The sequence below is a fragment of the Eleginops maclovinus genome, chromosome 9 (assembly GCF_036324505.1).
Source record: "Eleginops maclovinus isolate JMC-PN-2008 ecotype Puerto Natales chromosome 9, JC_Emac_rtc_rv5, whole genome shotgun sequence".
NCBI lineage: Eukaryota > Metazoa > Chordata > Actinopteri > Perciformes > Eleginopidae > Eleginops > Eleginops maclovinus.
In genome coordinates this window covers 4,966,213-4,982,991 of record NC_086357.1, presented here as the reverse complement: position 1 = coordinate 4,982,991, position 16,779 = coordinate 4,966,213, and the positions used below count along the sequence as shown (strand labels likewise).

The following is a 16,779-nucleotide window of genomic DNA, read 5'->3' as shown; positions in this document are numbered from 1 at the left end:
GTCTTAACGATATGTATAACTTTTATAACGTTCTAATTACATTATTTCTGGTTTAATTTTCCTTTAATACCATAACATTTTCCAAACGGCTGCTTATTTAACATTTTAATGGGTGCAAGAGCAATTTGAATTCAGTGCTATATTCTAGTATATTCTAGAACATTGAAATACTGTTTCTGGCAGTCCCACAGTGCAAATATAAACAATAACATAACATAAAAAAGATAAGAGCGTAGAAAAAAAGGGGGAGTAAAAAGGGGTATACAAAAAAAATAAAAGTAATATATACATATATGTTAGACACAATCAACACAATTTGACAGAAGTGCAAGTACGTCTTCAGTGCAAAAAATACTTTGTGCAAAGTACATTTTCAGTAGCAGCGGAGAATAGAAAGTGACTGGTGCTGGATGAGGGACGGGTGTGTGAGGGAGGGGGATTCATCTCCTGGTACATTTCCATTGAGGCTGTGGGGAAAGGTGGGTGGGACGGAGGGTGGAGAGGTCAGGGGACAGATGGGAGTGGGGGTAGAGGGAGATGAGAGAGGGGGACAGAGAGGGAGGGACTGAGAGAGGGGCAGCGAGAGGAGAGAGGGAGGGAGAGGAGAGAGACAGGGAGGGAGAGAGAGGATAGAGGGAGGGAATGAGGAGAGAGAAAGAGAGAGAGAGAGCGAGAGAGCGAGAGAGAGAGAGAGAGAGAGAGTTCCTGCTCTTTTGAGATTCCTGATGAAGTAGAGGCGTTGCTGGGCCTTCTTTGCCAGTGCAGTGGTGTTGTTGTTCCAGGTGAGGTCGTCTGTGATGGTCACACCCAGGAATTTTGCGCTGTTCACCTGCTCCACAGCAGCACCATTGATGTTCAGAGGCGTCCCCTTTTCCGGGTTGGGGTCGGCACAATAGGGGGAGTCCCAGGCTGCTGAGTTCCACGGAGAGTTTGGCTTCCAAATTGAAGAAAGTTGTACTTTTTCCAAGAAGAAACTCACGGCTGTATTGTTGTACTTTCCGATATAAGTCCGTCGGACATGACGAACACAGCGACAAACTCGACAAACAAGACGAAAACACCGTTTTTTCGGGACCGCGAGGGGCCAGTGCGGCTGCTCGCGCTACCATCCTGAAGACTCAGGAGAGTCCATCATCTCCATGTTCATTTTCAAAAGAGCGATTGTGACTGCCTGTTGCATTGAAAATAATTCAATGAAATGTTTTTAAACAACTTGCGATACTAAAGCAATTTGTTGTATGTTTCATAACCTCTTTAGAGAGCCTAGTATAAAGTCTATTGGTATCTTTGAATAGGTTTCACATTGTTGCATTCAACTGCAGGGAAAAATGTAATCAATGAGGGATTCATTGCTAAAGTAGTGTATCGTTAATTATTGGTACTGTGACCCTTTAACCTTTTAAACCTTGTTTGAAAAGATGTTCATCTCTGAATGATGTCCTTCACGGTCTACTTACAAAAAAAAAGCAGACTGATGAATATTCAAAATTGACCGATCAGCATTGAGTGTTGAACTAAGCTGTGTAATAAAGAAAAATAGAGAAGACAGGTCAACAAAATGTAAAACAGCCACAGACCGTTACAAATTAAAAACAACAAGGCAAAAATGTCTCCTGCTGTTCCCTTTAGTGTTCCGGATCGAGTTTTCAACTAAGCATTGTAATAAACAGATTTATGGATATATATAATACTATAGCTCAGTACAAGTGTTGGAAAGAAGACAAGAACAGTGTCTATGTGTGGTTTTCCTTACAAACACTGACTCACAAATGCTCCAGGCCTCTTAGTACGCCTTACATTTTCTACAAAGGGACTGTTGAGTGTGGATGCACAAAGCAGACTCCTGCAGGCGAAGGGAAGAAGAGAGCAAAGCTCATCACTCCAGCACAGAGCACTGATGACTTTGTTTGAGAAAAGAGGTGCTTAGAGAAGCCTGCTAGCTTAGCCGCAGAAATCTGACAACACATTATTGCACAGAGAGCAGCTTGCAGGGTAAGTCAACCATTACTGTAAACTGCTCGGAATCAGTCATATGTGAAAGCTTTATTAGCTTCTTTTGTTCTATTTAATTGTAAATGTTTGTCATGGGTATGCTTATTGTTCAGGACTCACAATAATGGTTAAATGAAGCATTCATAAAAAAGTATTGATAATTTTTGTTTCAATGCCCTTGCAAATTTCAACAGGCACCGATTGTTGACCAGATGAAGGTTGATTTTTCTTTTCCTAGATGTTTTATTTTGTTCACGTTCTGTGGCTGTGTTACCTTTTAATGACCTACCTTCTCTATTCTTTCTTTATTACACAGCTAAGTTGAATACTCAATGGGGATTAATCGATATTGAAGAGTCTGCGGTCTGCTCCTTGCGTTATAGTAGACACATAAGGAGGACATTTTGATTAAGTGAATATGTGCAGTCAGTCTGCAGAAAGAAGTTTGGTCAATATAAAGTCAGCTGTGGCCAAAAAACCATTTGTTTTCTCCATTGGAGAAACAACATTGTGGAAAGTACGAAACTTTGGACTCATGATGGCTAAAATGGTCCTAGAAAAGAAAAGAGAAAAAAACCCCAAGAGAATGGAAAAGGTTCAAATACAGAGCACCGGACATCAGATAAATCAACAGAAGAAGACAGTCAGGAAGTAAACACTAAAGGGAACAACAGAAGAAAGCGGACAGGAAGTTAGCACAATCGGGAACAACAGAAGAAGAAGGGCAGGAAGTAAACACTCATGAACTCCGAATAATGGCCGAACACGCGAGCAGTAGTTGATGGAAACAAGTGTTATTTTATATTTTTGTTAGCCTATATTTTTTAAATTGAGATAATCTGATAATATAAACTATAATGTAGTATATATGTGTATGTATGTGTTTTTTTTAGCTCTGATTTTAAAACTTTGTTTAGGATATCCCAAACACTGCAATCAGAAGATAAGGTTATATTTAATGTCAAAAAATATCAAACAAAGTTTTAAAATCAAAAGCAATATATTGTTGCATCCTGACAAATTCATTCCCATGTGTCAAAGCTGTTGCGAATATGCAGGAATTTTCTATCTGATAATGGTGGAGATAAATGAGCTGTGAACAGACATATGATCAAACAGCTACAACCAGTAAAAATGTCACTCCTTCCAGAGATTTGTAGCCCAGATTATCTTCTATAGTGGCCCATTATTGCTTCCTAATAACACACTGTAAATCAGCAAGGTCATTTTCCACCAGTGACTAGGCAGGACAGGTACAGAAGCTCTGCGTTGCTACAAGTAGAGGGGAGGGTGTGAGACAAGGACGGCTATGGGGCGAGGCAAGGGCGACATGCTCTGCAGAATGACAATGGATAAAGGTAAGGGCAGAGGGAACTGAGCAGAGAAGGCTGGGCTGCTATTTCAACATTAAAAGGACATAACGTATTTGGAAATGACCCGAGCTGATGCATAACCGGGACAAGGAAGAAAGAAAAATAAAACCTTTAAAACAAAGGTCAAAGCCTTTAACCCTTTCTATTGCATGTGCTGCACCGCTCCCGTTGTCCACTCTCACCCATCATTTCAATGCAGCAGCTGTTTCCACCAAAAGAAAATAAATGCATCTGATAAATCCACTGTACACCGCCTGTACAGCACCAAATAGGAAGTCCATGCTGGTGAATGCAGTTCCTTATTATGCTGCTTATTTTTCCCTATTGTTTGATTTATTAAACTACTCCAAAATCAGATAAGTGTTAAAAGTTTGAATATTGTGAACATTCACGTTACAATTTTCCAAAGCAAGGTGACATGTGTTTCCATAATAGAAAACAGAATAGAAATAAAAAGGTTCACATTTCAAAACTAAAACCGGAAAATCAATGTATATATAATGTTCTTCACTTATCAATGATTTGAAGAATATTAAGTAATTCTGCTACTCATTCATACAATGACAGTTTTGTCAGACAAAACCCCTTTTGAACTTTAATGAGGACAAATAAGCAACATAAATCCATATTAAGTAGCCTAAGACTATCCTGAATGATGTGAGCTTCAAATGTGCATTGTTAATCTGCAGCAAATTAAACTCAGTTTTTGAGTGCAGCATTTGGGTTGGCCATAAAAGAAGCAATAGAAGTCCTTCACAAACACCATTTCTCAACATCAATATTATTATTTAGTCTATTCATTATTCTCGTATTTGTCTATGTTAAACCAGTTTTTAGGGGCAAGATCAAGCACCGCTCTCCTCATATACAGTATGATGTCAGAAAAAATGATGTTTAACCTCAAAAGAAAACTACATCTCTATCATAAATACTGGTCATCTGGTCAGCTTTAGGAATGACATAAAAAAACCTCCGAGTCCTATTGTGAACGCAGCACATAGACCTGCCAGAGGCTGAATTGCATATGTTGGGCAATTTGCATAGTTAGTATAAGTTTAACATTACCATTATAGCCTATGTAGACAAAAATGGTTTGGCTGATTTGGACAGTTTGAGTGATTTGGGGTGTTATTAAGGATGCTGACTTAATTCTGACATTTTCAGTATCAAACATGGCAGTTTTCAACCAGAAATTTCAATATTTATACTCTCTCTGGGCTGATTTTGATACATTTAGGTTTGGAAGATGTAGGGGACTTTGGATAATTTGGATGTTTAAGATTGCCTATTTATTTGAAGAATTGTCCACGGTAGAGATAATACTTTTCATCTTTTGCTCTCTATATCCATTGGTTGCATCACTACTCATGGTAGTCGAAGTCAGCCCACCGAGAGCACAAATAAGACCACTTTCTGGTTAAAACTGATTTTTATCCTGAAAATGTGAGAAATGGATTCATCTTATCCTACCATGCCACTCCAAAACTGTCTAAAACGGCCAAGACATGGTTGTACTGTTGTTTGCATAGGCTATAATGCTATTCATTTTAATTAACACAATTTATGCTAATTGGGTGAATTGCCCAACATATGCAAGATAGCATCCGACAGTTTCTATGTGCTGGGGACCCATACTATACATTTGGAAATGTATAGAATACAACCTCTACACTGAAGTTTTATGAAAGATCTATCATACGAATATTATTCATATTTACTTTATCTTGAAATGGACGGAACATTAATGTTGGCTATTAACCATTTTTCACCATATGTTCACTTTCTTTTTTTTAGCTGCTTATCTTTATATTGAATAGTATTTTAGATGAACATGCAAGTAAACATGTTTCTGTTGACTTAAACTACAATTATATCTTGAATAAAACTGCAGAGCATTTGTACAAACCTGGGTTTCTCTTTCCTTTCAGGTATCCAACAACATTGTAGATCTTCTTGGAGGACAGTTGATTTCCAACAGTCAGAGTAATCTTCTTTCGTTCTGGGAAAACAAGAAAAGACAAACTATAACATGAGCTCCTGTTGGGAAACGAAATACCTTTTTCGAAATTCCCTGAAGGTGTTTCAAACACTTTTGACCAGCCTTTGCCAATTTGATATTGTTATGCAAATAGGAAATTGTCCCCCATGAGTTGACACAGGTGGATGCTGAACCCTTATTTTGTTGGTAATAGCCCAGTGAGAGGATGTAAATTAGAAACAGCACGGCTCGCAGGCTCTGTCAAAGATGCTGTGGCTGTGTAAGCATACCAGACAGGAAAACAAAATCAGAGGAAACTGCTCATAAACATCTGAAAGTCATCCACAGTGTGTGATTGCTCGAGTTTAAAAACACACTCTTCATATGTAGCGTGCAAAAATAACACCAGCCAACAGCCAATCATCAAGTTTGTTTTCGTGGCATTCACTGTTTCATTTATTTCACCATCCACTCTGGCCCCAGAAGCTTTAGGAAAAATAATTGAAATATTTTACAGACCACATTTCACAGATACGGTAAATGTTTCTTTGTGGTGCTGATTTAATTAAAATGCAAATTCTTTAGCATAAAGTTTCCCACGCAAAAAAAACATGTCATTACTTTAAACCAGTTATACATAACCCTGACCATAAACCCCAACACATAGAGTGTTCACGTCTGTCATTCTGACTGACTGAATTCATGTTATATCCGAAACGCGAAAATGATAATGGAGATGTACATTTGTGGTATGAAAAGAGCTTTATGTACTCTACATGCTAGGTGGCTAAGGGTTGTTTGCATAATTTACATTACAAAGGTTACATACAGCATTTGTGTTTTTGTCTTTTCTGATCACAGACAGTACAGTATATCATATATAATTAATACATTATTAGACATGAAGCGACTTCAACCCACTGTGAACGGGGGTTCAATATTTTTTGACGAAAACAAGGCGAGCAGAAAGACCTAACAACAACCTGGTTACATCCTGTCAGTCACGAGTTGCACATGCCCTAAAGCGTAAACCTTGCTTTTATTTCTATTTTTCACTTAAATGGGACCATCATTTACCAAATAAACATTAAGCAGTACCCAGGAAGAATACCAACTAATGATTGAGACCATAAACTTGTCAGGAAAATGTACCAGGTACCAAATCAAGTGAGATGTTGGGTGATTTTTTCATAGACTTCTATAAAATCATACTTGATTTTACAACCAGTGTAGCTCAGAGAATGTAGGGGGTCCCTTTCTGGAGCCAGGCCCAGAAGGAGGACTCGTCAGCGACCGTCTGGTGGCCGGGCTTGCCACGGAGCCCGGCCGGGCACAACCCGAAAAAGCAACGTGGGCAACACCTCCGCTTCCCCGTCCCGCGGGCCCACCACCTACGGGAAACAGCGATGGGGTCGGGTGCGCTGCCAGAAGGGTGGCAGTGAAAGCAGAGGGTCTCGACGGACCAGACTCAGGCGACAGAAGCTAGCTTTGGGGATGTGGAATGTCACCTCTCTGGGGGGGAAGGAGCCGGAGCTTGTGCGGGAGGTGGAGCGTTACCAGTTGGATCTGGTGGGGCTCACCTCTACACACAGCGTCAGTCTGGAACCTTACTTCTGGATAGGGGTTGGACTCTATTCTTCTCCGGAGTTGCCCAAGGTGTGAGGCGCCGAGCGGGTGTGGGGATACTCACAAGCCCCCGGTTGAGTGCCGCTTTGTTGGAGTTTACCCCAGTGGACGAGAGGGTCGCCTCTCTACGCCTGCGGGTTATGGGGGGGAAAACTCTGACTGTTGTGTGTGCTTATGCACCAAACAGCAGTTCAGAGTATTCAGCCTTCTTGGAGACCCAGAAAGAAGTCCTGTATGGGTCTCCTGAAGGGGACTCCTTCGTGTTGCTGGGAGACTTCAACGCACACGTGGGCAATGATGGAGACACTTGGAGGGAGGAATGGCCCCCCTGATCTGAACTGGAGTGATGGTTTGTTACTGGACTTCTGTGCTAGTCATGGATTGGCCATAAAAAACACCGTGTTCGAACATAAGGATGCTCATAAGTGTACGTGGTACCAGAGCACCCTAGGCAGAAGGTCCATGATCAATTTGTTATCGTATCATCGGACCTGAGGCCGCATGTTTTGGACACTCAGGTGAAGAGAGGGGCGGAGTTGTCAACTGATCACCATCTGGTGGTGAGTTGGGTCGAGTGGCGGGGAAGCCTCTGGACAGACCTGGTAAGCCCAAACGTTTGCTACTTGATTTATGATTTAAAAGATATCTATTGTAAGTGCCAATTCCCTCATAGATGCTCAATGTTTTCAAGGTACTTTTGAAACTGTGAAGTAAGTATTCTGTGATTTATGTAGACACTATAACAGCATCCTTTATGTCTCATCATTCAACAACCTAAATGAACTTCAGAACTTCCAGAAATTCCAGAACTCTGCGGCCAACCCCGCTGTGGATATGGTTTGGTCAGATCAGCATTTTTTGGTTATAAGCTTAATTGCATTCTTATATTAAGCTAAAATAAGCTTGGCTTTTGATGTCCTGTCATGACATTGACATTGTTTCTGTTTTCTCACAAAATGTGAATGTTACTTTAACATTCAACCATTATTTGGTGGCTTGAGTTATACAAATTGATCCTAAATGCTAAATTATGTTTGATATCTCTACTAAAAACCTGATAGGCTCCAACAACAGATCCAATAAGTTCAATGTAGCACTGAAACAACGTCTCTCACAATTCCAGTGTATCGGATTCATTATAATGGGGTTATTAGCAATATATTTTTTATAATACCAGTTTTGAAGATAGTCCCAATAATAAATTATTACGTCTGTCAGAGACCATGCCGACCCTCAAAACACGGGCAAAAACTCACCTTTATAGACTGTTTTTTAATGTGGGATTATTATCCTAAGGTTAAATGTTGTGTTGTGAGCTCAATATTATGTTTCTAAAACTCTTTGAGCACCAATAATCTTGTCACCCTAGTGTTAAATCCCCCCAATAATCAAATGGGAAACAACCATAATGACCTTGAATAGAAATGTCATTTATGTGACGGTTTAAAATACAAACTGGCTCTTGTAAAATAGCAAAACAAGACCACACAAACACAGTGCCATATGATGCGTTTGACAGAGCAGTCAATGTGTGTGCCAGCTCTGCTGCCTTGCTGGATGGCTTTGAGCTCTGGGGGGGACGATGGCTGGATATCTGAGGGGAAATACAGACGAGGTGCCAGTAAAGATGTGAAGCAGGGACTCAAACTGTGTGTGACAGAGGTCCCCTGCCTACAGCACAGCGCTACAGCATGACAGCCCACTTTCCCAGCTCCGCTCCATCCTCCATCCCTCCCTGCCTCCCTCCCTCGCCCTCTCGCTCCTCTTTAATACATTATAAAAATTCACTGCTTTCTCTCAGAAGCGCCACATAACCCATTTATCACTTTTGACATTGGCACAAATGACTTTGGCTAAAGAGCAGGGATGGAACATGTGGTCCGTTTGTGTATTCAATCTGCAGACGTACTCACAGGGAGCGGCGAGGGAGATTTGTCATTGAGTAATTCCACTTCATGATGAATGGGTATAAACACCGAGCCTCTGCTACAGGTAAAGGGTAAATCTGAGTTAAGTTTTAAAGGTTGATGAACATATTCAAAAGGGACTAGACAATGTGTCAGACGTTCAAAATCTAAATTAAATGTGAAAGGAGATATTTCCAAACTCGTCTCTGATATGATTTTCAACTTGCTAAAGTCAATGGAAAATGTGTCCTTACTTCACCATCTGAATCAGAGATAGTGCCAAATTGTCAGGTGTGGTTTGCCATCTCATGTTTTCCCCTGAAAGCAGCAGGGTAGGAAAGGTTTTCCTTCAAAGAAACAGTTCCTCTATCTGCACGGACTTCAGTCTCTCAGAAGGCCTTTAAACATGATACTTAACCTCTGTCCGCTCCAAGGAAAATCACACATGACTGACCCTTAAAAAAAAGAAAGAAAACTATTTATAGCAAGTCTTCCTGATAACACTACAAAGAAAATGGTCTGGTATTGCCTTTCAAAGAGACCTCTACAAGTTAAATTGCTATTTACATTCAACACATGCCAATCATGCATTCAGCCTTGTGCAGTGTCTTCTGCTATTTGTCCTATCTCCTTTAAGCTTTCTTATTTGATCTTACTTGTTATTGTTCTATTAACTACTTTAACTATTAACTATTTACTCTCTAAACTGTCTTGTAGAGAGAGCTTTTATTTGTTGTTTTCACCGTTGATTTGCTGCTTTTGTGCATCAGACAACTGTTGGACATCAACCTAATAATGACTATATTGGCTGCGTTGTTTACACCAGGGAGAAGCTAATTGCGCTAAAGCTGGCTAGCATGGTGGTTGGAACAACCCGCTATATGATCCTCGCAGCATAACATGGAATATATTACTCATACTTCAGCGGATCAACAACCACGTGTTGCCATATCAAATGAATCACATTTTGCAATAAAGCATGCCAATTTAGCACCCACAAACCCATAGACTCAAACTATAAACGGCACCTAATGAAAAAAGCTGATATATAATCACAGAGTCTAAATTCAGAAGCGCCTCAGCGCCGCTCTCTGCAGGGTAATAAATGCAGAGTTGACAAGAAAAAGCAGTAGGTGACTGTGGGAAACCCGCGCGCAGCAATCAATAGGTGTGTAATTAAAGGGCCGGGGAGTCCTTTCTATAAAGTCATTTCAAGTTGTTATGCTTCGCTCGCCTCTCCCTCCGCGGCCTCACAATGTAATTGCCTCGGAAATTTGTTACACTTTTGGCATTAGTTCTGAGTGGGAGAGAGAGGGAGACAGAGAGAGAAAGAATTGCATGTGCTCAAAAGAAATTAAAGAAAGGTAGAAATGAGACAAAGAAGCAAATTCAGGTACGGTTGACTTGCTGAAATGAAATTCTGTAGCTGAGCTTATTTCTACAGCATGTGTTGGTTTAATCCTAATTCTTGCATATTTGTTGTGTGTGTATGTTTGTGTGTATGGGAGATAGAATCACTTGCCCCATTGGTCCTTCCACTGTTGGGTACTGGCACTCGTTGTATGATTAAGGATGATAATAAATGATAATACATACTTGTCAAGTTTTGTTTTGTTTGTTTTCAGAGAGCGGTTTTGCCGTACTAGTCGTGATGAGCAGCGCAAGCTAGCAGGCTTACCAATAGTATAAGAACTAGCTGTTTTCACCGCAAGGCTGCATTCAACCTCAAGTGAGCAAAAGACAAAATCCTGTGTTATATGAAGGCGGCTTCAGGCTGTTAGTAGTATAAAGAGGGACACAGTCTGCACTGGGAGGAGGTGAGACTAAAAGACATTCACCCAGGATGCTGCTGCTTGTGTGCCTTATAAACAAAATTCAGTGGTCATTTTGGCCCATATGTAAGCAACTTAACCCAAACTGTTTTCTATGGCCAACACGGTTTTGTTGCATAAACAGGTTCTGCTCCAGACAGGTTTATTTCAGGATCACTCGTGTTGCTGAACACAGAAAAGAAAACCTACAGTATCCTACCAACAGCTGTGTGTGGATACATTGATCGTAACCACTTACTCTGCACTTGAATGCTAACTATACCTAGGCTGTTGTACATGGGATCAGTGGCTAATCTCACTAATGCAATTATGCTTCAATTGTTTTAGGTTGGTCTATGGAAAGCACCATAATTAACCACAAAACAAATAGATAATAGCTACAGATAAGCTAAGTAAGCCTATCAGGGCATTACACTCAAGACACACTACACACAGTTCCTTCTTTGCGTCGACAAAGCACACGCTTGAGTGAAACTTCTGATTTCAATTCAGGTATGAGTTATTAACTTGCATGGACATGAAGGTGGCAGCAGCAGAAAAGTGTGTGTTGATGTGTTGTCTATAAGTGTATAAATGTGTTTCCAATCAGTCAGCCTTGACAGAGCGAACAGGGGCTTGCAACACGCCTTAGAGATAGTGATAGACAGCTGAGTAATTTTCTGGTCAACAGATAGAGCCAGAGCCTAGACCCCAAGGCCTGATGGGGACAGCATGTGTTCAAGGGATTAATCAATTTAAAAGGGCTGAAAAGAACCCCATACACATGAACTAACACATACATGCCACTACAACACATATGGTAGTTGTCCTAATTAATCAACATACATAAGACAGACATATTCCAGCAATCCTCAAGACTGTAGAAATTCCAAACATTCATACATATTATCATTATTACATAATGAAATAATAAAGTAATTGTTATCGTGGAAATGTATCATAAGCCTAATTTAATTATATGCCCAGGGTTGATTCTCTCACAGTTTAATATTGTGTCTACATGTAACTTCTAAATGTTCTTTTAGCTTACCATTGTCAGGAAATGAACATGTGGATTGTTGGGAATGTAATCACCATGTATGCATTGTTACCTCGTCTAGCCACTTATCTTCAATAGCCCGTAAAACTGAGACCTTCCCTTTCCTGTTCCTGTTTTCTCTATAAAGTGATTGCTTTTTCTTTTGTATCGGGGTCAGATCATTGTACTACATTGGTTGTGCAGGACTCTGGCCTTCCAGCTGGAAAGAGATTGATTCTGTTGAATTACTTTAAACTCTTTATTAAATAACACAACTTTGGTTAGAAGTTTCATTTCTTACCAGAAGGTGATTAAGTTTGGAATTTCCACCACAACAGTATTACGTTTGGTTTAATCTTATACGAATGTCAAGTGAAACATTACCAAGACCCTGCAGTCTGCAATTTTTGTAGGTAATCTCAGGGGAAATATTGTAGCTTGAATTAAAATACACCAATGTGTTAGGCTTTAGTAAAGTACTCAAGTCACCTTAAAATACAGTTTTTCTTTTCAGGCTGCCAGTGCCTCTATTGACAGTGTTGAATGGGTATATACACAGTGTGTCACGTGGGAAATGGTCCGTGACTGGATATGAACCTGAGTCCTCCAGACGGGGGATTAAGCCTCGGAATTTGGGCTGACAGTTCTGCCAATTGGCCTGGAACCTTTGTTGATCCAACCATCTATCCCAACCTCCTCGCTATGAGTATTTTATAGCTTGTTAAACTACATCACCTGCCGAATGCCTTCATTTACAGTGCTTCGTGTTCCACAAATCGCTTGTTCTTAGCTGGTTACACACACATGTTGAGACATTGTCAACATTTAGCAGGTGTTTCGTATGTGGATGCTTAAGGTGGTGGTGTTTAGCGTGTAGTTCTAACGTAGGTAGTTTGTAGTCAGTCATTGATAGGGTGGTAGCCAAGGTAACAATATGACTCAACAGAGTAAACAAAAACTTTTGATTCAGGTCAAACGTTTAAATGTTTTTGTTGCACACATGCAGCAAATGTACATGATTTAAACAATTTCAAGGAATGCAAGGAGGTAAAATAGGCAAGATAATTTAAACTTATCTAATATCCAAAAATTCACAACAGATAACCCACTCAGTAAAATAAATAATGAATTCATAATTTAAAATGTAAAAAACGATGACAACATAGGCATCCAATCAAAAATATACCGTCATTTCCGGACTATTGAGCGCACCTGAATATAAGCCACACCAACTAAATGTTAAAAGAAAAAAAAAAATGTACATAAATATACCGCAACTGTCTATAAGCCGCAGGTTTCCAGGTGTTGTAACATGACATATTTACACAGAAAGATCTTTAATATTTTTAATTACCACATTTTCCAAACAGTGTCTGAATTGAACAGCCTCAGAATGGCTTCATCACACACTTTCTCAGTCTCTCTTTCATTGTAGCTCTCAATGTCACTGTCGTCTCTAGGCGCACTTGTGCTGTCCTCTTCATCACGCAGTAGTCCAGCCTTTCGAAACCCGCTGGTGATGGTGGATTTTTTCACACTGCTCCACGTTGTTATATGCATATGCATTTCTTCGTATGTTTTCCTTAATGGGGGTGTTTGCATGATTTGCAAAATGGCTGTTCAAAACAATCAAACTATGATCGCGTCTTCCTCGGTGTATTATCTCTTCCACCTGTCTGTCTCGCTTTTGCGCTTCCTGCTAGAGCGCCCCCTGGTGGCCGATAGCCCGTAAAAATCTATAGATTAGCCGCATCGTTGTTTAGGCCGCAGGGTTCAGAGCATGTGAAAACAGTAGCGGTTTATAGTCCGGAAATTACGGTATGTGTGATATAATATATGCAGAATAACAATTAATGCTATAAAACTGATATAACTGAAAAGTACAAGCCTTTAACGGTCGTGAAGTTTGCTGACGACACGACCGTCATCGGCCTGATCACAGACGGCGACGAGACGGCGTACAGAGAGGAGGTCAGAGCCCTGACATCTTGGTGCCAGGACAACAACCTCCATCTCAACGTCAGCAAAACAAAGGAGCTGATTGTGGACTACAGGAAGAGGCAGAGAGAGGCACACACACCCATCACCATCGACGGGACTCCTGTGGAGAGAGTCAGCAGCTTCAGGTTCCTCGGGGTAAACATCAGTGAGGACCTGACATGGACACATCACACCAGGGTCATATCCAAGACGGCTCGACAGCGGCTCTTCTTCCTCCGCAGGCTGCGGAAGTTCAACATGGACTCCAGGATACTCTGCAACTTCTACAGGTGCACCATCGAGAGTATCCTGACTGGCTGCATCACCGCCTGGTATGGCAGTTGCACCGCCCTCAACCGTAAGACTCTACAGAGGGTGGTGAAAACTGCTCAGCACATCACCTGGACGGAGCTGCCATCCATGGAGGACCTCTACACCCAGCGGTGTAGGAAGAAGGCCGGTAGGATATTAAAGGACCCCCATCACCCCAGCAACAATCTGTTCTGTCTGCTGCCGTCTGGCAGACGGTACCGCAGCATCCGGACCAAGACCACCAGACTCAGAGACAGTTTTATACCACAGGCTATAAGACTGCTGAACTCCTGACCTCTGTGAATGTCTACTCACATCTTTTTACACACATACATATATATATATATATATATATATATATATATATATATATATATATTATACACATCTGCCATACACATCTGTTATAGTACACATATCTATATATTATGCATATCTGCCATATACATCTGCTATACATAATATATGCATCTGCCCATACCTCCTCATTCCACAAGTATTTAAATACTCTCAATGTATTCCACATATGTATATATTTCACATCCTCAGATCTTTATTGTTGTTACTGTAAATATTCTTCTCTCTTTTGCACTATTTTATTTATGTTATTTGCACCATGTATGTTGAGTTGTTGGAGGAGCACGCGACATAAGATTTTCATTGCCAACATATACGCTGTATCTGCTGTGCATATGACAAATAAAACCTTGAAACCTTGAAACCTTGAAACCTTAAACTAAATATTCACAACTAGACATCAATATTAACCTGCACAGACAAAAACAACGATTTATACACACAAACACACACATATACACTAACACGCAGTGCTGGGTGTACTGTGAGTTTGACCGCATCATCCCATTAGGGTCTACCGATCTCCATGGAGGGACCCTGAGCAATTAACCAATGGCTAGCCAATACAGCCAGCCTTAATTGAATTGGAATTAAAAGAGAAAAAACAAGAAGAAAAGGAATTAAAAAAAAGAGGAGAAAAAAATTAAAGGAGGCGGGCAGATGGAAACTAATGATAGTTGGATCCCAGGAGTGGTCAGAGGTGCAGCCAATCGATTGGAGACAGATTACATCTCTCTCGCTCCCTCTCTTTGTGTCTCCCCCTTTTGTCTCTCTCCCTCTTTCGCGCCCATTTTCTCCCTCTTTGGAACTCATTGGAGGTAATGGAAACACTTCAGAAAGAAGCATGCCTTGCAGAAGTATTGGATGTACATTATGCTTGGTCCACACAGAATCTGTCTTCTGAGAGTTGTGACACACACACACACACACACACACACACACACACACACACACACACACACACACACACACACACACACACACACACACACACAAATGACTAGTTATCTGTTAAAAAATGGGATCAGTTACCTAAATATCATAATATAAAAGTAGTGTAACCTTATTACTTTTGGATTAAACAAATATCTAATGCAATGCAAATAAAAGACAGGAAAAAAGTGTATTATGTAAGACAGCAGCACAATGTATCTTTACAAAATAAGAAACCAATATATTTAGTATCATAATGTGTCCTTTGCTCAGATATTTTATTTATAGGAAGGCCTTCCTTTCATGAAGCATATTCAGACAGTAGCCTATACACCAACAACGATACGCACGAGCTGACAGAAAAAGCTCTGTTTTAGTTTAACAAACACATTTAAGCACACACACACACACACACACACACACACACACACACACACACACACACACACACACACACACACACACACACACACACACACACACACAGATCAATAATACACTTTATTTTTGTGGGTGCTTCATTGATTGTCTATGTGACTCACTTGGGCGGCATGAGTGTACAACAGTGATGGCCTGTGTGTGTGTGTGTGTGCGTGTGTGTGTGTGTGTGTGTGTGTGTGTGTGTGTGTGTGTGTGTGTGTGTGTGTGTGTGTGTGTGTGTGTGTGTGTGTGTGACTGTTATCTGTGCAACATGGCAAACTGCAGAAAGCAGTGTTCCAGTCAATGACCAGCTGCTTGAATGTATTGGGGAATAAATGGAAATGGACAGACCCTACACACGTAGAGAGGGAAAACATGCTGGCGAGAGATGGCGACCCGCCTCCGCGAAAAATGCTGGGGTGGAGGTGTTGCGTGGTTAGAGGCTGAAGTGAAAGACAGAGGACTCAGACAGAGGGAGCGAGGGCTCAGGAGGTGGCAGTGTGGTAGATGTCTGCGGTGGTGATGCTGAGATAAGAGGGGATTTACTCTCTTGAAGGCAGGAATTACCTCTTAATACTGTATCCATCTCATCGTTTTCTAGCTCCTACACACAAATACACCCTCTGTCTAACCACACACACCAGCATAGCCTTACACCTCAGTAAAGACTAATAGTGCTATACCTGAAACTCCAAGTGTAGCAATCCTTACTGTAACAGAATCAGTCCAAAACTGCACTAAACATCTTATAATGGAAAAACCGTGCCGGCCAGCTAACCAATCAGAACAGACTGGGCTCTGGTTTCAGACAGAAGGTGAAAGGTGCTGCAGCACATTAAACATTAAAGCATGGAGACCCAGTAGAGACATTACATACACCTGAAAATTAGCAGCATTGTCAATGTACAGTTTTTGCCATGATTATTTTAACTTTTATCTGTAATCATTACTGTGCCCATGAACAGCCCCACGGAACCCCTTGCTTTGTTTTACACTGTTTGGGAAAGTTCATACAGACTCAAATGCAGGTGACCATGTCCTGCAGTGGTTC

General features: G+C 40.8%; 1 protein-coding gene across 1 annotated transcript in view; it reads right to left on the bottom strand.

The window, feature by feature from the left end:
- LOC134870249 (inactive N-acetylated-alpha-linked acidic dipeptidase-like protein 2) overlaps positions 1 to 16,779 on the bottom strand; it is a 555,262-nt gene that overhangs the window by 153,221 nt on the left and 385,262 nt on the right. The window contains exon 10 of the mRNA XM_063892353.1: positions 5,272 to 5,364. Coding sequence (XP_063748423.1) covers positions 5,272 to 5,364 — 93 coding nt within the window. The remainder of the gene's footprint in view (positions 1 to 5,271; positions 5,365 to 16,779) is intronic.